Genomic DNA, 23,574 nt, shown 5'->3' on the forward strand with positions numbered 1-23,574 from the left:
AATGTTGTGTTTCACTTGTGGTTTCCATTTTCAGTGATAAGGCTGTTACTCCATCAACAGACAGAGAACATGTTTTACAGTGAAGCCACTTTTCACTGGTACTGTAGTGTTAACTGTTACATGCACTAACTCTGCACTAAACTCTGCATCATTGACAGTGACTTATCTGTGTCTGTGCAGTCTCTCCACGAGTCCAGCACAAGAAGCTCCACGATGCCGGACACAATGTGTGTAAGATTGTTCGAAATGCCTTTCCAAAGCTATCCTCCATCTTTCCATCCAAACCTCTGAAATGTAAAACCCAGTAAGGTCACACACACACAGACAGTGACCACACTACGTAAATTAGGATCAGTAATAGCCTCAGCAGTATACACCCCCTATTCAACCCCTTGTGTAGAGATGAGAAAACATCTCTGCTTTGGTTTCCTTCCATCCATCCATCCATCTGCTTCTCCAACTATCACTTTGTCTTTGGGGTGGCTTCACCCTCCATTGCTATGTGACCGCACATGCAGTTGGGGCTGGAGCGGGCATTTTGCAGTAGAGTCTGACCTTTTGACCTGACACCTTTGCAGCATGTCCAAGGAGCCCAGTTCCAACCTGGAGAGTGCCATGCAGATGCTCATAAAGACCTTCCACAAGTACTCAGGGAAGGAGGGCGACAAGTACACGCTGAGCAGGGGCGAACTGAAGGAGCTGCTACTAGAGGAGCTGGGGACTTACTTAGGGGTAAGAGAAGGAGTGTGAGCAAGGCAAATATGTGGTAGTGCACTGACACTCAAATGTAGTTTGCAAATATGCAACACACAGGGGAAGGTATGCGCTCACATACTTAGACACACAAGTACAGACAAGCCTGCGCAGTGATGTAGGCCCACACACACACACACATAACAGAGCACACATTCTTAACTCTCTCTCTGCTCCCTCACGGTCAGAGCTCCAAAGATAATGAGGCAGTTGAGAAGGTGATGAACGACTTGGACGCCAACAACGACGGAGAGGTGGACTTCACCGAGTTCATCATCCTGATGGGCGCCCTCACCGTCGCCTGCAACGACTTCTTCCTGGAGTTCAAAACAGACGACAAACCGAAAGAGGGCGATTCGGCGCAGAAGACAGATTGAATCAGTGCAAGAGCGAAGGGGAGGGAGGAAAGTGGGAGGAAGAGGTGGAAAAGAGGGAGAAGATGCGGGGGGGGAGGAGGAAGTGAAAGAGCTGTAAATCAGGAGAGATGCTCTTATGCAATTTGTAAACACTACAACTACACATGAGGGGCAGATAGTTTGTGGGTTCACAGAACACGGGGCATTCAGCAGGAGTCCCTCTGCAACTGTTTTTCATATCACAGCACATCCGGAGCTAGTTGCACTGTTCTCAAAGCAGTGAGCAACTTTACATACAGAGCAGGGTATATTTCAACTTCTTTCTACTCAAGTAGAGCAGCGTGGCAGCTCGGAATAAGGCGCTGGAAAGAGAGGAAGTTTTGCAGAAGGCGCACCAGGATGTTTGAGCATTTCTTGCACATGAATAATTTGTTAACGTATATGAAGTTACAGATTATCATATTATTGTATGTACTCAGTGTTGAACAATAGAATATGATTTATCCCCTTTCTTGCGCCTATTTTGTAATCCTTTTTGGTAATAACCAATGCATTCTTCAAAATATTAAACGTGGCATTTAACCAACTATTAATTGCGGTGTGTTTGGTTTCGCATGATTCAAATTCTCTCAAGTATTCATGTCGGGCATGAATTGCTGCACCTGGAAATTGAGTTGAATGGCGCGGAGAGAAACAATGTCAGCAAACTGTGTGCTGGTGTGTGAGCGTCCATGTCTTTCTCTCCGTGTGTAAGTCTGTTTGTGTGTGTATGTGTGTGTGTGTGTATTGGGGATTCCCACAGAGTAAACTGCTCCAGCTCACACATCCTGCCAACAATATCCTGCAAGTCTTGTTCCACTAGATATAAGCTGACCCAGATGTTTGACTTGGATCTGCATGGAAAACTTCTTCAAAAGAGACAGAGGGAGGAGAGAAAGAGAGGGGGAGAAAGAAAGAGAGAGGGCGTGAGGGGAGATGAAGTGTTTGTGTGCATGTGTGTGTGTGTGTGTGTGTGTGTGTGTGTGTGTGTGTGTGTGTGTGAGTGTGTTTGTGAATGAAGGAAGGACGGCGAAGGTGGAGGGTGAATCCAATTTATGGAGTACATTAGTCAAGTATGTAACTTGGAAAGCAGTGGTATAATCACAGAGGAATGTTCAAGTTGCTGTGACTCTTAACACACTTACTGTCCCCCAGTGTCTGACACACACACAGAGCTGTGTTTCCATCACTTGTGGGGACATTACATAGACTTTCATTAATTTCCTGGAGACTTACACTAACCGTGACCATGACCTCGACATGCCTGGCCTTAACCTTTACCCAAAGCCTGAGTTCTCAAAATGCGACTGTGCATGCTAATGTCCCGACAACGTGACTAATACACATCCAGACACACACATAGACACAGGCACACACTCACACAAACACTCGTCACTATGGAAATATGACACAGGAAGAAATGCTGAGCCGCTGAATCACAGATCGTCTCCATTCGACCAGGGGGGTTTCTTCACTTCTGGGTGCAGTCCTGCTTAAGCGTTGACGATCTTAACCACCTCCTCTTCTTACCTTCAGCAATATTAAGAAACTGATTCCAGGTCAGCCCCGCCCATGGACGGGGCTATGGGCGGGTTTCACCCTCTATGCTTTCATTCCTCGGCCTGCTGCGCTGTCTAAAGGCATCTTGTGATTGGGCGGTTTGAATACTTGAGCTCGACATGCTTGGCCTGCAGATAGGTAAACAATTCAAAGTAACAGTGTGCAAGACTGTTAACCCTGTTGTCGCCTGAGGGGATACAAACAACCTATTAAGACTGTTAACAGCCTCAGTTACCTGCTGTCTCATTCCAACAAGTCAGCTGTTGTCATGCTGGACAAAAGAAGGTGGACAAAACAACGCCTCATAGATAAGGAGAAGGGAGATTAAGTGCCAATAAGCAGCATTTGCAATGTATAAAATGTGAGTTTTTAATGCAACTGCAGGTGCATTGATTCAAAAAGGAAATTATTTAACAGGCCAAGAGGAACCATTTAAAAGTCATGACGTCACATGTCAAATGCAAAGCTGACACATATAACAGACAGTGGTTATGTAAAATGTAAATGTAATAATAATAATGGAGTTTTTAAATGTAAAAACTCCATTATGAGTAAATGTGATGCATACAGAATAAGTAAAAGCACAGGAGTGTGTTCAGCAAAACGTATAAAAGGTTATATGTAAAATTGGCCCCTGTGAGTTGTATATTCTATTCTATCTATTGGGATATTGTTATTACTGATGCCTCAGTGCACTCATAAGCAGCATTTTAATCTTGTATGTGGTCAAGGTGGACTAAATATAACTACTCTACATACAGTTAAGTAGTTTAGCCCAGTGGTTCCCAAAGGCTCGCTTTAAAAGGTCACAGGATGAATCTGAGGGGTCGTAGGGAGGAGATGCAAATTAATTAAACATTTTTATTTTTAGCATTGTTAAATGATGTAAAATAAGAGAGGGGAAATGTCTCTTTGATGGAACAACTCATAGACATCTGAAACATGACAAGAGTCGCCAGCTGCTTTTTTGTGACGGGTCTTTAGTATAAAAGCTTAATCTGAAAAGTAACCTCTAGCTACAGTTGTCAAATAAATGTAGTGAGGTTGAAAGTTTAATACTTCCCTCTGAAATGTAATACAGTATAAAGTAAATGGAAATAGTCAGTGTAGCCAATGTACTTATATTTCACCACAGTACACCTCTAAGAGGGTGACAAATAGAGCTAATTGTCCTGTAATTAAAAAGTTGTGTTATGTCCAATATAACATGATATATTATTTTTGTTTTCATTCAGATTTAGCGCTTATTAAATGACATGAAATTCCACTCTGATTCTGCACGCGGTGAAAGAGAGGGGGCTGAGGTTTGCTTGATGAATTATGGGCTTGTCACTGAGGCGTTTCAGTTGTGAACCAGTGTGAGACAGAAATCCTCCATGAGTTTTGCTCTGGAGCAGTTACTTAATCATCAGTCACATGGTCCCTTCAACCACACTGGGGCAAATAATAGCTGGAGGGCATCCTGCAAACAGTATCTAAAAACAGGCCTGACCTTACCAGGTGAGCTGATTCAGGCTAAAAGGAAAGAGTGGCTGCTGATGGATCACACATGGCAGGTGCTGCCTGTGCGAGGGAAGGAGACGAGCAACACAAAGCCAGACCATGACACTGGCACCGAGCCTGAAGCATCTGATAAGGAAGGCAGGAACACTTCGGTTACCACCGGAGCGGGTCAAGCGACACCCAGATGTCAAGCCACCATGTCCATCAGGCAGCGATCACGTCAGGCTGTCATGCAAGCCTGAGAGGAGGCAGCGATTGCTTGAGAGTAGGATGGCACACACGTGAGAACGAAATGAAATCATTCATTCAAGTATGAAGCGGCATAGGTGGCTCCAGGTCTATATTATGTGATGATTAATTCCTTTCCAGGTGTAGCTTGTTCCCTCTTGGGTAGAATTTGAGAAGGCCTGCTTTCCTCAGGTTCATGAAATCCATCTTGATAGAAGAGCGGAGGGGGACCTTATGGCTGCAGCACAATGCCAGAGAGGAGTCAGGAGACATATGAATTACAAGGGCCTGGCACTCCTAATTCATAAAGAACATGCTTTGATATCCCAGGCAGTGGTGGAAAGTAATGATGTACACTCAAGTACTGTACGGACTTTTCTTAACTTGTGAGGGAAATATATTTTTGTTCCATTACATTTATCTGACAGCTGTAGTAGTTACTTATTCGATTTGAAATATTTGAATTGTTAAAGGTTAAATCAGTGGTTCCTTATCTGTTTGGCTCGTGGCCCCGAACAAGAAAGCAGTGTGTAGTTGGGTTGAGTTATTGGCAGTTCCAACAAAGAGACATTTGTCCTCTACAATCCTCACAAGATATTTGAATAACTGCTCAAATAATACAATATGTCAAGTCTGAGAAGTGAAAGCAAATTTGCATAGCGGAGCTTTTTCTTCTCATTAATCATCTCACGGCTCCTCAGATTTTTCTCATGAACCTTTTGGAGGTGCCAGACCTCCTGAACAGTAAGATAATTAAAAGTATCTCCACCTCGACCTGTTACAACAGTGAAATGCTGCTTACACATTGATGCATAGGGATTAATAATCTAAGAATCACATCATATATAAGAATATATCAGTCACAGAGACCATTTTTCTGCAGAACGAGTACTTTTACTTTTGATGCTTTCAGGATATTTTCTGATGACACTTCTGCATTTTAACTTACATGCAGGACTATTTTTACTGAAGGAAATCATCTTAATACTTCTTCCACCACTGATAACAGCTTTATTTTTGCAGCTAAGGTGAAAGTGTCTCATAAGTCACCTGCAACCAGTCAGCTGCTTCAAAGCGGAGCAGCAAACAGTTATCCGTGAAGCAACACAACACACTCAAGAAGACTGAAAGTTAGCTCTGGTTTTAGCGTAATGAAATCTAACCTGTGGGCCACCTGCCTTCATAAATTAAAACACAAACTCTTGGCACCAAACAGAGGCAAACAGTGATAGTGTCCTCGCCGTGAGTCAAGGAGAAACAGGTGACAGACAGATAGCAGCCTCGGATGACACCGACAGAGTGAGGAGGTAAAGGAGAGGGGCGAGCGATACGTAAGAAAAGGAGGGAAGGATGGAGGGATGGTGTCAATTGCTCTTTTTTTCCTTCACAGAGGACATCCTTGACATAGGTGTAATGATACTACTCTTACTTTGTCTGTTTTTAGTGCTGCATTTACCTTAGCTCTACACACAGCATAGGCCGGGGTGCTCCTTACAGCTACATAAGATGTTTGTCCTCAACATGATCCTCAGCTGAACCTAATCTCCCCACTAGACCTTTCCTCCTAACCTCTTCACTCTGACCTGGCATAATAATCTATCCCCTTTCAGCGAAATGGAGGACTAAACATCCAGACAAATTACCAAACCGCTGAAACCGCAATCAAGCTCTCGCGGTTAAAAGATTCATCATGCTCAAAAATGCCCTCATTCAGTCATTCCAGCCTGTGTGAAGAGGCTGGTTCCTCGGGGGACGATGAGACCGTTTGATGCTTTGATCACCCTCTTCCAGAGCACACACCGCTGACACAAACACCCCTCGCATTTTGCTGTTCGTGTTGTTGATTTTTTGAGATCAGAGAGAAGCTCACAGAGGATCCCCAGCGTGGAGATTCAGGAGCTTTTATTCAAATCTGTTTTACAGCGTTTGAACAACAGGCCTCCACATGCCAAGAGACGACGGTGAAAAATGTATAGCAGGTGTGTCTCCTCGTATAACTTCTGCTTCGATGCTCTGCCAAGAACTATAAACTGACCTCCCTTAAATCTCCGCAGAGACATGGAAAAGGCAGGGCCCTAAAATATAAAACAGAAGACAAAATTTAACCTTAGTTATAACATATTTTATTGTCATCCTGACGGCTAACATCAGGATCAGAGCTGTCAAGATGATTTCCAGCATATGTCTAAGTTAAGAGTACAGATAACATGGCGAATTGAGTTACATTTAGAGTACACAAAGAAAAATAAGACCTCAGTGAATACAAGATAATTACGACTTCTCCATTTGGTGTTCTGCCTCTTAGCACCAGAGGGAGGGAGAAATTTTCTATGCTGATATTTAATCAGGTTTTTCTTGTTTAATTTATCTCAATATTGTCATAAATTTCTTGCCTTTATATCTGTAAATCATCCCTATTTGTAGACCTTGAGTTTTGTGTAAGCCATTAATTTTACAGTGTTTTCCTACCACAAATCACAATCATTTATTTTGCAGATATCAGCCAGAATGAACAGGCTCGTTTAGCTGAAAACTAAACGTGAAATGCAGTTTCAGCTCTTGTCATGAAACGCACGAACTGTTGCAGATCAGTGGTCCTTCAAGCACATTGTATCAGGGTGAATCACTCACTCTTCACAGTGCAGATAACACAGTAGAAACAACGCCCTCATTCACAGTAAAACAGAGGAAATCCTCAAGGGTCAAGTGGTTACGGACAACCAGCAAGTATAAGAACATAAATTATAAATATGCTGCGAGCATGAACACAAAATAGCTGGTCATTGTTCATATCTTGATAAGTGAAACGATATGCTCCGTGCATGGATTTTACCAACCATCAATTTGGAGGAAAGAAGAAACTCTTTGTCAGCATGTTGGTGCAGTGTACCAGCACATCCACCAGAGGGAGAAAGAGAGCTACAAACGGATGAGTTCCACTCCATATCAAAAGCATTTTCTGCTTCATAGTAAATCCACCTAGTAATAATAACAAAAATTAAAATGTGTACATAGCTTATTGCAGAGCCACATTGGATGATTAAAACATCTGTGCATGAGCCTCGGTCCCAAACCAACTCCAAATCACATTTGTTCATTAAAAGCGCCTCATCATCGGCGCTGTGCTTCCCCTGGTTCACATGCAAAACAGCAGCTTGGATGTTTGCATCAGCTGCACATCAAAGTAAAATGAGGACAGAGGAAGACATCTAGGGCTGCTAGACCCAGAGTGAGCTGCAAATATTTTCTAATGGTCAAAAAAACAGCACATGAAGTAGGGTCATACAGCCAAGCCATGAAGGGAGACTTGCTGAAAAGGGCAGTGCAGTAGAAGTACACACTGATCAGAGGTGAGGTGATTTTTGGAAACTTTTTGTCCATGGTGGCCCAGAGGCGTGTTTGCTTTGTATACCTAAGCTGGGCTGGGGTGGATTCAGTGGATGCGAGACACTGGGTGCAGCAGAGTCATGTGCTCGGCGCCGTTGAAAGGCAGACGCTGAGTGCAGTAATGGTGCACCACCTCTGGGATGCTGGGGAACACACAGCTGCTCTGGTCCAGGGTGTAGCCGTTTTCTTTGGTCTGGGCGACAATGATATGAACGCAGCCTTGGCTCGTCCTGAATCGCACAGAGGAGACGAGGGACAAGAATTGACTAACTTTACCCACAATCCAATGCTTTACATTAGCTTGATATAAATTCATATATTCTGGTATGTGTTTAGCAGCCTGAGGGATAAGAACAAACTTTTCTTTGTGAAATGAAAACATGAATTATCATTGCGTATGGATCTTATTTAGCAGTATACAAGTTTGATCATATTGATTCTGCATTATTCTCTATTTTTCTTGTTGACCACAAATCTGAAAACATCAAAACCAACAATGTATTTGTCTGTCACTGTAGCTTTTACAAATATTACTCAAACAGGAGTAAATAGTAAATAGTGAACGGGGGACTATTTTAAGATGTGCATTGATATACATTTTGTGCTGTAGTATTTGCAGCAGCAGGGGGGCCGTATGTGGAAAACAAAAGAAATATTTGTGGTGATAGGTGAAAGGAAACACACTTTACACTCATTCCCTGCATCTGTGTCACATGGGTCCCCTAATCACTCCAATGGGAGACATGAACGTGAGCACAGATTATGATTTTTCAGACAGACAAGTCAGGACAAAATGAACTTTGTGAGATCTGTCTCTGTCTCAGCAGCACACGAGAGCTGGAGATCTGGAGAGAGAATTTTAAGAGAGCAAATACAATTAAGCGGCAAAGGCAGAAACATTTTTGCTGTATCTGGTGTTGTATTGTTTTGACATGGACAAAGAAATCGTCCATCAGTGGTGCATTAGTGATAAAAAATGTTTAATGGGGATGAGGGGGGAACGGCGACCAGGCCCCTTAGGAAGTAGGAAGCTAATACCATTTCATACCATTGGCACAGCTTGTAATGCAGCATCTCTTGTTCTAGAGCATCTTTGTTGCAATGAAAGAACATGTGAGCTGGTGCAGCAGTGTGGCTCACAGATGTGTGATATTTATTATTGGTTCTGGCCATTTAAAGGAATTCGTTGACAATAAGAAAGTCATCAAATATTAACAGCCGTATCCTATAAAAAGCTATGAATTCGCTTTCAACTGTCAAGTCGAAGACTGGACCAATATTTCTTCCCTTGACACACTGCAGATGCACTTTCAGGTCACACTCACTTGAGGGCGATGGAGTACTTGCTGTTGTCCGACTCGCTGTTCCTGACCAGGAAGCTGGCCTCTTTGCAGGACTGCAGCTGAAACTCCGCCTCTTGGCGAGTCACACAGCCGTGGTACCAGCTGAGACAGAGGAGGGCGTGAGGCGAATTACATTTCATCTGCTAGTGATCAAGTCTAGAAGCTTATTTCAGAAAAACGCCTCGTAAATGAGCGTTACTCTTATGTAACACTGAAATGTATTAAAATTCTTGAGAGAGGTTTATTGCAAGAGTAAGAAACATATGCAGACTCACTCTGACACGCAAAACATTTGAATTCCCTTTAAAATATTTTGCGTAATACAGCATTAAATGTTTTATGCATCTACAGGGAAATCATTTAAGCAGAACGGTGATTTTTGCCTCACTTGACCTCCTCACCTCTGTTTTTCCAGGGGCAAGGTGGGGTCAACACAGCAGGCCTCGGGGTCAGGGTTGCTGCCGGGGGCGGAGGACGGCGGCACGGTTGGGGGAGAGGACCTCAGGATCTTCTGGGTCCAGCTTTTCTGCCTCAGATGCTGATGCTGCTGCGGCTGGGCGGGCGGATGTTGAGGCTGTCTGGTGAGTGTGGGGTGAGGTGTCTCATCTTTGGCTGTGCGTTCAGGGCTGTCAAACTGTGCTGGGGGAAGAAGAGTGATGAGAGGATATGAATTTATGTAAAGAAACAACTGTGCCTGAGTTTGAACTGGGTGCTGAAGCCTCCAGTAAATATAAAATAAGAAGACAGCGGTTTGATGATTCATGCAAGATCTTATTCAGTATGCTGTTGGCCTATGCAGCGTATAAAATATAAATGTGAGAGCAGGGATGAGTTGTTTTTTGAACAAATATACTTCACATTGATCTAAGGCAGAGATGAAGCAGGGCTGGAGCTGTATTATTTAAATGCTACTGGTTACAGCAAAAGTGTAAAAAAAAAAAAAAAAAAAAAAAAAGTGTATCACAGTCTGATAAGGGATAGCCCAAAGTCAGTGATGTATTCATCTGCGTTATCTTTTAGTTATTTTTAAAGTGTTGCTGTTTCAGGTACAAAGATAAGGACATGAAAATATTCACAATTTAGAAGTGCAGGAAATTCAGGTCAGGTGTGCACAGAAGCAAGAAAAATCCTCACTTTCCTTTTAGAAGTAGTCCCAGACCTGCTGCTAAGCTTCCTCACAGATGTCCCTGTGATAATGATGATGATCTGTCATCAAGCTGGGTGTGACAAAAGTCCGACATACCTGACAGAGTTCTGACTATGTGCTCCTTCTTCCACTCCCAGGGCAGCTCGTACTCAGTGGAGGGCCGAGGATCCAGCTCGGGCCGCGTGACTGGCGTCCTGTCGCTGTCACCGCTTCCCTCATATGGGACGTCGTATATCTGCAAGGGCGCGGGCTGACCTTCCTCCACCGTCCCCTCACCAGCCTCCATCAGCACACACACCTTCAGCAGGTCCTTGGACCCCCGACGTCTAATCTCTTGCAGGTAGAAAACAAGGGATTACAGATTAGAAGAGATTAAAAGACAACTGCAAGATTCAATAACCAAACAGTGCTTCTTCTAATGAAGCACCCCTTATGACAGGTTTCTAAGTCGTGTCTAATGGCTTTATAAATGGTTAATAAATCATATGGCAATGCTTAGTAGATGAGTTACAAGGCACTAATAAGAACAAATGTGAGGTTGCCAGGTTGTGACAACCCATCTGCTGCTTTTTATTGTCATTTTCCAGAAATTTTTGGCCCTGAAATAAGTGATTACACAGTCCAACCACAACCTGGCAGCCCAGATGTTTTTCTTATTAATGACTAAAAACTGATCTACAAAACATTAGTGAATCATTTACTAACCATTACTGCGGCCATTCATCACAACTTTTAAACCCTTTATGAAAGGTGCCTTTTTAGACAGTGGTACCACCCAAATTACTGGTCTATGATGATTTGAATGACTAATTTATCTACAGTCTGGTGCTGTTGGGTCCTATGCTTTTTTATACTTATTTGTTTTCATACTTTTCCAAGTACTTCTTATTTCACATCCTGCAGTTCTAACGCTCTGCTTTAAGTTTTGTTTGCTTGGATGTAATCAGAGGAAGCAGCAAACTGACTCATTAGCACCAAATCATGGTAAAACTGTGGTATTAACTGACATGTTATTCTTTCTAAAATACAGAGTTTGATTCTGGTAAGTGATGTCAGCTGCTATACAGAGTGTGAATAATAACCCTGCCCTACTCTCATAGCCTTGATTATTGAGTAACAGTGACATCAGGCTCCTGCTTACTTCCTCAGTGTGATTTAAGCCTCATAAATTGACTCAGTCACATCATCACATCCTCTGCAGACTTCTCTGAGGAGGCCTGGAAGTAGCACGGGCACTGACTGAAGTAAACTCTTCTACAGAGCGCCGCAATAAAACATGTTCACGTTCACAGCAGGCTATTGTGTAACCCTTTCAGTTCAAACAATGGAGTGATGGAATGAAAGGTCAGGAGAGCATGTGATTGGACGACAGACCATCAGGCTTCCTAGATGCTGGGAAGTTTTGATAAATGGTCAGACAGGTCCATATAGGGGGTTACACAGAGCTGCGTCCGAGAGGAGGTGGTGGGGGGGGGGGGCACTGAGGGCCAACTTCCTTTTTAGAGAATAGTACCAGGAAGCAGAGACAGGAAAGAGGAAGCAGGAGCAGGAAACTGCACCCATTGTCCAAACGCAACACAGTTGCCATGGCCACCCCACGGGGTACAAAGAGCACTTGGGGAGCGAGTTCACGTTCTCACTCGCTCGGCCTGGAGAGACTGGAAATGGGAATCCTGTCATTCACACAGAGGCTGAGTGGTCGAACGCAGCTGCACAGATTCAGCGATGGCGGAAAGAGCTGAATGAAATATCACAGCTTTTCCCGACAGCTACAAGAGAAGGCAGCGAGAGTATACTGATGAAGGTCTCACCAGTAATCATCTGCTGGGCATCGTATGGCTCCATGTAGCCATCGTTCTCCCCGACCCTCTCCGCCTCCCTTTGCTCTCTGGTCTTCTGAGCATCAAACGGATCTGCGTAGTCCTCAAGGATGATCACCTGAGTCAAAGAATGCAGGGAAATCAAGATTTAGATTTGACACTTGGAAAAAAAAATGATGTTTTCAGAATGACAGCAAATGGGGTGAAAATATGCTGACACAGCTAAAAGAAACACCAAAATCAAATGTCTGATATGAAAAAAATATATATATTAGGACATTATCCACCTTTAAATATCATCTGGTTTATAACAGTAACTAAAGATTTTAATCATTGGTTCATTGGTTGATTATTTTCAAAATTAATCGAATTATCTTTTTGTCAGAAAAGTCTTATTTGTGCCAGAAAGAATCTTAAACCCAAAGATATTCAATGTACATACACGTCAAAGGAAGCAAGCAAATTATCACATTTGAGAAGCAGGGAAACGGCTAAAGTTTGGCTTTTGTGCTTGAAAAATAATTTTCAAGATTAATTGTTTCAACTAATTTCAAATCTGTTTTTGGAACATGAAGGGTGGTGTCGATGTGGGGGTACATCAGACAAAAAAAGATGGAGAACTAACTGCAGCCGGTCAGAAGAACACCTGCCACCAAAGCCTCTTCTCTTCACATTCATGTCTCTCTGTCAGCAGCCTCTGGTCTGCTACACCCGCCATGCCTGACTGTCTCATCTTATCAGTGCCATATAATTTTTGTTTATTTTACAATCCACTGGCCAAGAGACAATGGTGGGCCATAAAATGAAGGTCTCTCTCTGTGTCTAATCACTTCCAGTTCTGCCCCCTTGCCAAAGAAATGCTGGCATTTGTTGGTCTTTCAATAAAGCAGCAGATGCTTGACAGGGAAAAAAAAAAAAAAAAAAAAGGGGGTGTTTATTGGAACAGATGCAAACTACAACACAGATTTTCCTTTCAGTGTTTACACCTTCACCGCCTGTGGAAGTAACCTCATGCTCTGTGTCAACAGGGAAACCAAGAGGTAGACGCACTGTATGACACACAGTAACCCGACCAATCAAAGCCAGTGGAGCGAACATGAATTTGAGATCAAGAAAGGGGATTTACTCCCTTTCTGACATATAAAACTCATTTTATTCTTTTTCTCTTTTGTCTTTTTTCTCACCATCTCTCCACTATCACTATCCCTGACTTGTCTATCTTTTTCAAAGACAAGCTGGAGGGGGCTTGGGTTAGCGCCTGAGTGTCAAATAACACGATGCTTTTTATAACATGATAGCCCTCCCGGGGGGCCTGATTCTAATGAAAGAAAGGAGGGAGGAGGGTGAGAGAAGGGGAATACTGAGCCAGATGACACACAGGAGAGGAAGGTAAGGCCTCATGTCTGACCACAGCTTTGTATTCGAGGCGAGGAAGGTGGGTGTAAGGGTGAGGGGTGGAGAGGAAGAGAAAGAGAGATAGAAAGACGGACTGGGAGGAGTGGACACAATGGGTATAGTGGAAACTGGAACTGAAACAATAATATCAATTTTCAGAGCTTGGACTGGGTCATTGCTACTTCATTGTCAACAGTATTGATGACACCACATGTTATTTTTGCTGGAGTGCAGCGAGTTGCACTGCTGCAAGAATTAGAGAAAGCTGCTGCTAATTAAATTCTGTTTGTTTTCACGTCCAAACACCAAAGATCAATCAGCAGCAGCAGCAGCAAGAAGCAATGCAACACTGGAAAAACTCAGATTTTACTTCCATTAAATTTAGAAGTAATAGCGACAAAATGTACTTGATGTATCAAAAGTAAAAGTACTCATTAGGCTACAGAATGATTACTGTCATTGTTAATGTTAAAGCATTATTTTATTATATTAGATTAGACTTCATAGTGGCGGAACAAGTATTCTGATTAAAAATACTCTGAAACAAGTAAAAGTCCTGCATTTGAAATCGTACAAAAATATTGTCATCAAAATATGTTTAAAGTACCAAAAGTAAAAACATTCATTATGCAGACGGATCTATTTCAGAATGATACTTATCATTAGATTAGAACTATTGCTACTAATGTTTTTTCAATATTTCCTCCTGAGATGTAGTAGAGTAAAAGTATAAAGTAAAAGAAAATGGAAATACTCAAGTAATAGACACATACCTCAACTTTGTACTCAAATATAGTATTTGAATAAATGTACCTGACTACATTTCAGTAACTGATGTTAACTGGTGTATTAATATGCAGCCTAAGCAGTGATTTAATATTGTAGTTGATTGAGGTATTTGGAAGAGGAACTGATTGGATCATTTAATAATTAAAAAAAATCAAAGGTTTTCTTGCAGGCCCAACATCTTAATCTGAAGATGTAGCTGTCAGATTAATGTACCAAAGCAAAAAGTGCAATATTTTATTTTGAAATTTTGAAACTTAAACATAGAGTAGCATGAAATTACCACTGTCCACAGGGAAACAAATCTACCTAAATCGGGTAAAAAATATGTTAATTATGATGTGAGTGGGAGAATAAAAATGTGATAAAGGTAACGTATTTGGTTCCACAGATTTTTAGCCTGAATGACATGTGACACCGTGGAGGGAGTGTAGTTACTCACAGTCTCTGTCTTGCACTGGGCTGGTTTCTCTGCCTCTGGTACCACTTGACTGGTGATGGAGCTGCTGTTGAAGTTGGGGCTTTTGTCCTGTTTGTCCACTCTGATCAGCCGGTTGATGTAAGCGTTGGCGGATGGGGAACTTTTCAGGGGTCTGTGCTGCTCCTCAAACACCGACTCCGCTTTGGAGTTCTTGCGACTTTTCCCAGACAGGAGGTTGTCCCAGACTTTCCCATCTTTCACGGAGCTCACACCGTTTCTGCTCAACTCTGTGGCTGAGTTCTTTCGGTTTCTTCCGGACAGGAGAGACCCGACTCCTCCACCTCCTCCGCCTGTGCTGTCAGAAGAGGAGTTTTTGCGTTGGCCCGCTTTGGAGCCTGTTGTTTTGGTACCAATGCTGGCCACCAGCCCGGCTTTATTGGCTCTCGGCTGGGAGCCGGATTCGGAGGCTGAGCGGATCCTGTCGGTACCATTCTTCAGATTGATGGGGAACTCCTTGAACCACTTTGCCATTGTATCACAGATGGAAAGCAATAAACCTCTGTGCCTGCTCCGACACCTTTCAGCGCCATACACCGGGGCCCCAGAGACGCACCTTTAGAAATCACAGCCTGTCTAACAAAAGACTTCCGTTGCTTTATTCTAGGATAGAGCCTGTGTGGACTTCAGGATCTCCACACCTCAGTTTAAAGCATGTCATAAATGCTCTCCAAAGTCAAAGTCTCTATTCTTAAAGCTCCAATATTAAACAATGGAAGTGTTAGGCCCACAGGCAGCATGTCTGTTTAAGAAAAGGGGAAAAACAAATACCACTGCTTTATCCCATTTGTGATTTTCTTACACTTGTTCCTTCTTCTGCTCTGAGGAAAAGTTTATTCCTTTGGAGGAAAAGATGTCTTCGGAGTGGGAAGACCCGAAAGAATGTAAAGTTCTTCTTGCTTCTGATTTGTGGTCCCATTCCCAGAGCGGCTTATCTGGTCTTTCACAACCTTTCACTGTCGCAATGAGGCTCCGGACTGCGCCTGGAGTATAGAGGGGAGGGGGTATCTGAAGTAAGGAGGGGGAGGCAGGACCGGGTGGGCGGTGATAAGCTTTTAACTGTAGATAACATGGTAGGATAAGTAGTTTGGGAGTCCCAGTTTTGACTGACCTATGCCCACTTTATTATCATCCTTTAACTTTATAATTAATCCAGCTTCTGTTTAACTATGGTATGCAATATAATAAGTGTATACAAATCATGGTGCATTTGAGAAAAAATCCGTATATAAACATCCTAAAGATCTATCATTTCAATAAAAATTGACTATGATCTTGCACATGAGTAATAGGCTACCACAGACATCTGTACACAGTAGCATACGTTCATTCATGCGAAAGTTAATTGAAGTTGGCAGTTATATTCGTGTTTTGATGTTGGAAATTAATTAATTATTAATCATAGTGTCATTTTGTAATGCGCTTAATTGGATGTCTAATTAATGTCCGCCCCTTGTTTAATTGTACAGAGTATCGCTGGGAAATGGTCCGTTCTGAGCTGCTCCACATATGCCAGGGAAAGGTATGACACTAATTCCAGTAATTAAATAAGATAATGTGGATGAGGATAATTCGGATGATTTGTGAAGATGTAATATTATAATTTAATACAGTATACAGTGCAAACAGTTTTTCAGTCATTGTTTGTAGGAATATGTCTGATAATTATTAGGTATACTTATGAACACCCCCATTTTTGCGATGAGTTGTAACCTTCCATGGTGCGCGATACTCCTGCTTGTCCCTCTTTGTCCGGTGGCGACAGAAGGCCATGATAATTATGGCGAAATTTGCGTTTTTGAATGAATTATAGTTGAATGGTGGATCAACAAGCATACACCGAGTGAGGACTGGTTTGCTGGCAATGACACACCAGAGAGTTTCAATTTAAAGGACAGCAGAGCAAGCAACGGAGAAAGGGTACAGTTTGCTTCCAAGACAGTCTGCAAGATGGCTAGCTATCTTCAGTGGCATGCTAACGTTAGCTAGCAAGCTAATGTTAGCATAGTAAACAACAGTTTTCAAAACATGGTCGATTGCTTTATCTTATCAATGCTGTGATAAGTGAATTTGAATGCACATTCTCACAAATGAATGTTGAAAGATAAATCACAGTTTCAGTTAATGTTCTGGGGTTGCGGCTATTGGGTGAAATCTCAACGCTGCTAGCAAGCCACATTGAGTAACGTGGCTAGCTAGTTAGCTAAGGTAGTAACTAGCTTGCGTTAGCTAGCTGGTCGACTTCTTTGCTACACATCTGTAAGTGATCATTTTAGAGAGGGAGGTGGGGTGCTCTGTAACTTGTTTGTACTGGCGGTCAAGCCAGGTAGCAAACAACCAGTTTCACTTAGTTAGTAGAAACTGGCTTGCAACTACACGAACTTGTGCTTAATAACGTGAAACCAGCTCCGTTTTACCTGACGTTTATTTGGTGACCAAATCCTGGCGTGACAGACACCGAAAGATTTGCAGCTGGAAAGGAGTTTGCAGACCTGGGCCGGCGTTATAATATAGTTACCAATACGTGTGAGTTATTGCTATGATGATAACAATTTTAGCGGTATTGACATGACCTGAAGGCAGATTCCACCTATTCGGCTCATAGCCTTCAAGACGTCGTCATTTTTAACTTTTTTTTTCTTGCATATGAACGGTGATATGCCACTTCACCGACAGTCATATTAGCTAATGGCTGCCGAATCGGGGAGACTACTGGCGGGACAAGGAAAACGCAAAGGTAGGAATTAATTTCACCCATCTCCCAATCAGATCGGATTCATCCATTACTGCGCTGCAATGGGCTGCACTGGTGCTGTTAGCAAATCCCTTCTCGCCTCCCCCATATGTAAACTTCACGACTGTCTCCGGTGGTGGCTGTTTCTCACAGCGTGGATCTGTGAACGGGGTTCATGTCTATCTTGCTATCAGTGTACTTTCAACTCCGTTTCCTCGTTCTCATGTCTTCGTCTTTTCCTGTCTCCCTCATTGACCTTACCTCTTCTGCCTCTGTTTGCGGCCTCTCTCCCTCTCGCCTGGGTCATGTGGTCTGCCTGGGTCATTTGCGATTCAAGGCTTCATAACCTTGGTGATGATAACGCCTGGATGTTAAGCATCTTGTCCTCATGCCAGTCTATGTCCCATCATTGAATCCATCCCAACTGTTGGACTTGAGAAAAGAGGCCCTAGGTCTAAAGCTGCTCCACTCTGTCACTAAGGGGTATTGGCCAATCCAAATGTGATGCTGCACTTGAATGGCGGTGGACCAATAGCATGAGACATGGAGGCCTGTTTTTGTTGTAGCTAATATTAAATTTCCCCCTTTCTGCCCCCTCCCTCCATATTTTACTATTTCAGCTTCACAGATGAAGAGCCCGGAGAAAAAGAAAGCGAGGAAATCCACCACTCAGGTAATGGCTGTTGAGGCAACATTTTCTCAGTATGTGACGTGAAATCGGAAGGCTAAAATGGGAATTTTAATCATGTGGTGTCAGAAAAGCTATTGTGTAAACAAAAATGCTGTATTGTCTTCTTTGTTTTAGGCGGCAGGGTTCTCCCACCTCACTGAATTTGCACCCCCTCCTACTCCCATGGTGGACCACCTGGTCGCCTCCAACCCGTTTGACGATGACTTTGGACCCCCATCCCGACCTAGTGGAGCAGGTGGTCCAGGTACTGCTCCATTTCTTCCCAGTCCAGGCGCAGGAGGAGGAGGTGGGTATGGAGGTGGAGGCAGAATGGCTGGAGGCATGGGCTTCATGGGAGGCCCAGGAGGACCAGGTGGCGGCCAGCCTGGGCGGCGGCCACCATTCGGCCCTCCATCCAACGCTGGACCTCACCACCAGCTAGGCTTTGGAGGAATGCCTGGCTTTGGAGGTGGCGGTGGAGGAGGTAGCGGGGGAGGAGGAGGAGGTGGTGGATTCCCCCCTGGTGGCCCTTCTCAGTTCAATATGCCACCAAATTTCAGTCCACCCATGCACCCCGGGCCAGGTTTCAATCCCATGTTGTCTCCAGGGGCTATGGGAGGTCCTGGAGGAGGGGGCCCACCCCATCCTCGTTTTGGCATGCCCCCACAGCAGCAGCATGGACAGGGTGGACACCCATTCAACAGCCCACCATTACCTGGTGGTGGAGGCCCCAGAGGGCCCCCACATGGCCCCCTGCCTCCCATGGGAGCCGGCATGGGTCCCGGGATGAATATGATGGCTGGCATGGGTGGTGGTCCTGGAGGCAACATGGTGGGAGGCTTGCCAGGTATGCCCCCTCAAGGACAGTTCCCTCCCTCACAGGATGGGCCCTACCCTGGCCCCAGTCCGCCAGGACCAGGCAACGAGGATGGAAAGAACTTCGGTGGAGCAGGGGCACCACCTGGGCCGCAGCAGCAGCAACAGCAGCAGCAGCAACAGCAGCAACAGCTTAACCTAAATCCCAACGGCCCCCCTCCAAATAATACCACTCCAGGCCCTCCACCTAACTCTGGCCCACCACAGCCAGGGGCAGGCTTCCCTGGCCACCCCGATGTCCAGCAGCCGAACGCCAACACACCTGGTCAGCCTCCCTCAGCACCGCCCCAGCCTAACCCCAACTCTTCTCCTACTGGTCCCTTGAATGGATCAGGCCAGCCCCAGCATCCACCGCCCAGTCAGCTGCAGCCTCCCAGTAACACAAACACCCCCAACTCTAACAACTCTACTCAGCAGCAGCAGCAGCAGCAGCAGCAACAATCCACTCCACCTAACTCTGCCCCTGGCTCCACCCCTTACAACCAGCAGAACAGCACTCCTGGTGCTGGTGGTCCCATGCCAAATGCAGCCCCCAATTCAGGTCAGAACAACATGACCAACAACAATGGAGGCAACACTCCTGGCAGCAACCCCAACCCCCCCTCTAACTCCACCTCCACCCCAAACACCCAGTCTCCCCTGCCCCCTGGCCCTGCCGCCCCCTCAACTGGGCCTGGTTCTGGTCCTGGAAAGCTCGGCGGCCCCGGGATGGTCTTCCCCTGTGGCCTCTGTATGGCGGAGGTGCATGACGATCAAGATGCCATCCTGTGCGAGGCATCGTGCCAACGCTGGTTCCACCGTGACTGCACAGGCCTGACAGAGCCGGCGTACGGGCTGCTGACTCGAGAGAGCGCTGCTGTTTGGGCCTGTGACTTCTGTATCAAGACCAAGGACATCCAGGCTGTGTTTGTGCGCCAGGGATTAGGCCAGCTGGTGGCAGCTAATGAGAGTTGAGGAGTGGATGACAAAGGAGCGACGTGGACATGTGGACACAAATAAGGACAAATGGAGACATTCTTTGCTCTGATTTAATTGAATGACCTGAGTGTCATGTCAGCTTCTTGCCCAGCTTTCTCTTGACTAGCCCTTTACTTGTTCACTACACGGAGAAACACACTCATTGGCGTTCATGCTTATATATAGCACTTTGAGTGACTCTAGGCAAATGCTTTTTCCTCCCCCCTGAAAGGAGTCAAATCATGATGAATGTTAAACTACACAGTCCTTCAGACATCTAGCCTGCCAACCAGCAAAGCACTGACACCAACACACTACCTCACACACTTTGTGACTGACTGGCACGGGGGCTCCCGCACTGACTGACTGTGATTGACTGACCGCACTCATGCACCATATGAGTATGACATGCAGACACACACAAACCCACGTTAGCCGGCGAAGGTAATGCTGAAATATTCCCCTGCTGTGTAGTGATAGAATGACTCACAGCATTAACATATTTTTTTAGTTTTTCACGGCTTCTATTCAGGGGTGGGCGATATGACTTAAAGTTTATATCACAACGTTTTGGGGTTTTTTTTCTTTGTTTTTTACATTGACGGTAATATATCACAGTATTACAAAAATAAAAGGGATACTCCACTCAAAACATGATTCTACCTCTTCACGCAATTAACAATGTATGGCAACATATTTTAAGAGAGGAAAAACATCTATTTATTGGCTTCCAATAAGACTGAAAATGAGGTATAGGTCTACATGTGTTTTGGGAGGAGTAGCCTGCACCATATTGTGGGTTAATTAGTAAATGTAATGTCATTCATTCTCGAGTTAGACAAGGAGAAGGATTAGGAATGTCAGCAGCATTTATTTGGCAGAAAACCCAAAGTACATAAGTACAGCAGTCAGTGTACCACAGGGCATATCTGTCAAAGACATTTACATACTGTAGCAGCAGCAGCAAGGTTCACGCAGTTTGTCTTGACTGGCCCCGAATATTAAATGCGCAAACATTGCTCCACCATGTGTGTCTACAGTAGATGCTACTAGCCACATTAGCCGCGGAACGTGCTAACGCCAAATTCAGTAAAGCGACATAAAAATGGCAAAACTTGGAGGTTAGGAACTGGTGTTGATCCATCCTTGAGCTTCATTTTGAAGCGAATACTGGTCTGGATTGGCCCTCAGAGCAGTGTGGAGGGAAAAGATTAGCACGCATAGCCGAAGTATTTATTCCAGTTGTTATGAAGACATTTCCATCATGTCAGTCTACTGCAACTTCCTCACATGGAGTAAATTAAGACTTTTGTTTTGGAAAAGTTAGCGTGCGTTGCTCTTAATATTACCTTCCATGTCTTCGTGCTACCAGAATCTGCATTCTAGCGAGGAATAGTAGTTCCTGCATGTAACTCCAGTTCTGATTATGTGTATAACCCTCTGTTTGCATGTTATCGCAGTCTCAGTCAGTCACATTATTTTTGATAAAACATTTATCACGGTATTGACTGTGTTGCGAAATCAGTGTGACAGAGCGTGACACTGGCGACAAAACTGGTATACCGCCCACCCCTACTTTTGATTAAACCGGACATTATCTATCAAATCTTTACAATTGGGGAAAAAAAGATTTTGAAAGTTCCTGAAAAGCAAAAAAGGACTTAGGTTTAATTTATTAATAGCTTCACAGCTTTATTTGCCATTAAAATGCTTTATTCAGGCACTATCCCATTTTTAGCCTTTTTTCTGGAAGCAAGTGAAAGAAAATGGAAAAATACATCAGTATACAGTGTGACATCTCGATCATGTTGAGAAACATAGATCATCTGTGGAAAAAAAAAATTCTCTTGTCAATTCCTGCACCTGCACACACACACACACACACACACACACACACACACACACACACACACACACACACACACTTTGACTCTGTACTACTTCTGTCATTTTGTACCCAGTGCTGATTAATCCAAAGGGAGACCCATGCCGATTTCATCCACACCTCACAGAGAGGATTTTACCACCAAAATAGTTGTAAATATTAGGACAAGACATTTGTCTGGAACTCCCATCAGCTGCGAACATGCTGGAGAGTTGACCAATGAACAAAATAATAAGTTGAACGTATGTGTCTTGGTTGTGTACAGTATGCCGTTTTGGTTTTTATACAGTACATTTGAGTCAACCCTTTCTTTTTATCTCTGCAGTACACATGAATTGTGAAATCAGTGCTTTTGGATGGTGTTGGCATAGCAAGTAGTGACATCATGTCATATCAGATGTGCATAGTCCTTTTTGAAAAAACAAAACAAACAAAAAAAAGCAGGGGAGGGGGTGCATGTGAACCAATGCAGTAACTGATCTGTTTATGTTTATATTCTGGCCTCTGTATCGCAAGAGGCCTTGAAGTAGACCAAATAACTTAAGAGCGAAAAATACCCACTTTTCACATTTCTGTCGCGGTATAAGGTGTTTATAACTATTCTTCCCTCTCTTTCCTTATTTTACTTTATTCAATGTCCAAGTTGCCTTTCTGTTCTTGCTCTGTCAGCTCTTCCTTTTTGATTTTGTACTGGTATTTGTGCTGTGCTCTTGCTCTGCTCTGGCGCCTCTTGGTGGAAGCCGGAGGAACCAGCGAGTCCCACACCTGGTGGAGAAGGGAAAGGTACTGAACTCTGAAGTAAAGACAGATATTTTTTTTGTACTTGTCCATGTCTGTTTTTATTCACATTTTTTAATTTGTCTGCTAATTGTTGTATTAAAATGAGGGTTGGAAAACCCAGTGAAACCGATAACAATCTAATTTCTTTGTCATAATGCTCAGTAGCTTTATTGACTGTATTAACGGGGACGAGGACGTTGTGTTAAAAGGTTTTATTCACAGTTTACAGTGAGATTCATTTAAAAAAAAAAGATTTTGTGAAGCTTTTATTAGTGATGATTCTCAATCCTGTTGTTGATTTGTTAAAAATAATAATTTCATTGGGAGTTTCCTGAAAAACATGTAATTTAAAAACAGTGTTCAGTTAGTACAGGACAGATTAATTCTACTGAAATGCTAAGATAGCACAACCAAGAACACTTTATTCGGAGCACAGCAGGTCAAAGCAGTTAAAATTGTTGAGAGGTTAACAAACAAGCAGGAATAATAAAATTTCCAGTGATAATTAATGTTAAATAATCATCTATGCGGGCTGTTCTTACAGGGACTGAATGAAACCTCCACAGTGATTATCCTTTTGCTGTATACAGATGTCAGCTCCACTGACAAAATAATCTCAAGAGCTGAGTGTAAATCATTTTGAGCATAAATAACATGATGTCCACTGAGTTTTTAAAGTCAGTACAGTCATGCCTTGTTTTTATTCTAACACGCAGTTAAACGCTCATATAAGCAGCAGTGCAGCTATAGAAAAGTAAATTACCATGTTGACTAATTGCCTTTTTTCCTTCTTGCCTCAGCTGTATTTCAGCATTGGATATGACTGTAGCCCAGTGCTGCCGTGCAAACGTTTTCAGATTAATTGAGAAATTGTTCC

General features: G+C 43.6%; 3 protein-coding genes across 5 annotated transcripts; 2 read left to right on the forward strand and 1 right to left on the reverse strand.

Moving 5' to 3' along the window:
* Positions 1–213: 213 nt before the first annotated feature.
* On the forward strand, positions 214–1,130 carry s100s (S100 calcium binding protein S). Its single transcript, XM_070985195.1, has 3 exons — positions 214–227; positions 579–732; positions 942–1,130. The coding sequence occupies exons 1-3, from the start codon at positions 214–216 to the stop codon at positions 1,128–1,130; spliced, it is 357 nt and encodes a 118-aa protein (XP_070841296.1).
* A 5,198-nt stretch (positions 1,131–6,328) lies between these two features.
* On the reverse strand, positions 6,329–15,776 carry LOC139345932 (SH2 domain-containing adapter protein E-like). 2 transcript variants are annotated; one of them, XM_070984819.1, is made up of 7 exons: positions 14,760–15,726; positions 12,128–12,254; positions 10,413–10,649; positions 9,571–9,808; positions 9,152–9,271; positions 7,852–8,056; positions 6,329–6,514 (listed from the first exon to the last, which is right to left on the reverse strand). In XM_070984819.1, the coding sequence occupies exons 1-6, from the start codon at positions 15,267–15,269 to the stop codon at positions 7,873–7,875; spliced, it is 1,416 nt and encodes a 471-aa protein (XP_070840920.1). In that variant the 5' UTR covers positions 15,270–15,726; the 3' UTR covers positions 6,329–6,514; positions 7,852–7,872. The 2 variants fall into 2 exon arrangements, with proteins under 2 accessions (XP_070840920.1, XP_070840919.1); XM_070984818.1 differs by lacking the exon at positions 6,329–6,514 and having other exon boundaries at positions 6,521–8,056; positions 14,760–15,776.
* A 749-nt stretch (positions 15,777–16,525) lies between these two features.
* Positions 16,526–22,824, forward strand: pygo2 (pygopus homolog 2 (Drosophila)). Of its 2 annotated transcripts, none has more exons than XM_070984862.1 (3): positions 16,526–16,715; positions 18,150–18,202; positions 18,335–22,824. In XM_070984862.1, exons 2-3 carry the CDS (start codon positions 18,158–18,160, stop codon positions 20,027–20,029), a joined length of 1,740 nt encoding a protein of 579 aa, XP_070840963.1. In that variant the 5' UTR covers positions 16,526–16,715; positions 18,150–18,157; the 3' UTR covers positions 20,030–22,824. The 2 variants fall into 2 exon arrangements, with proteins under 2 accessions (XP_070840963.1, XP_070840962.1); XM_070984861.1 differs by having other exon boundaries at positions 16,536–17,532.
* The last annotated feature ends 750 nt before the right edge of the window (positions 22,825–23,574 follow it).

Source organism: Chaetodon trifascialis, chromosome 17 (assembly GCF_039877785.1).
Source record: "Chaetodon trifascialis isolate fChaTrf1 chromosome 17, fChaTrf1.hap1, whole genome shotgun sequence".
Taxonomy (NCBI): Eukaryota; Metazoa; Chordata; class Actinopteri; order Chaetodontiformes; family Chaetodontidae; genus Chaetodon; species Chaetodon trifascialis.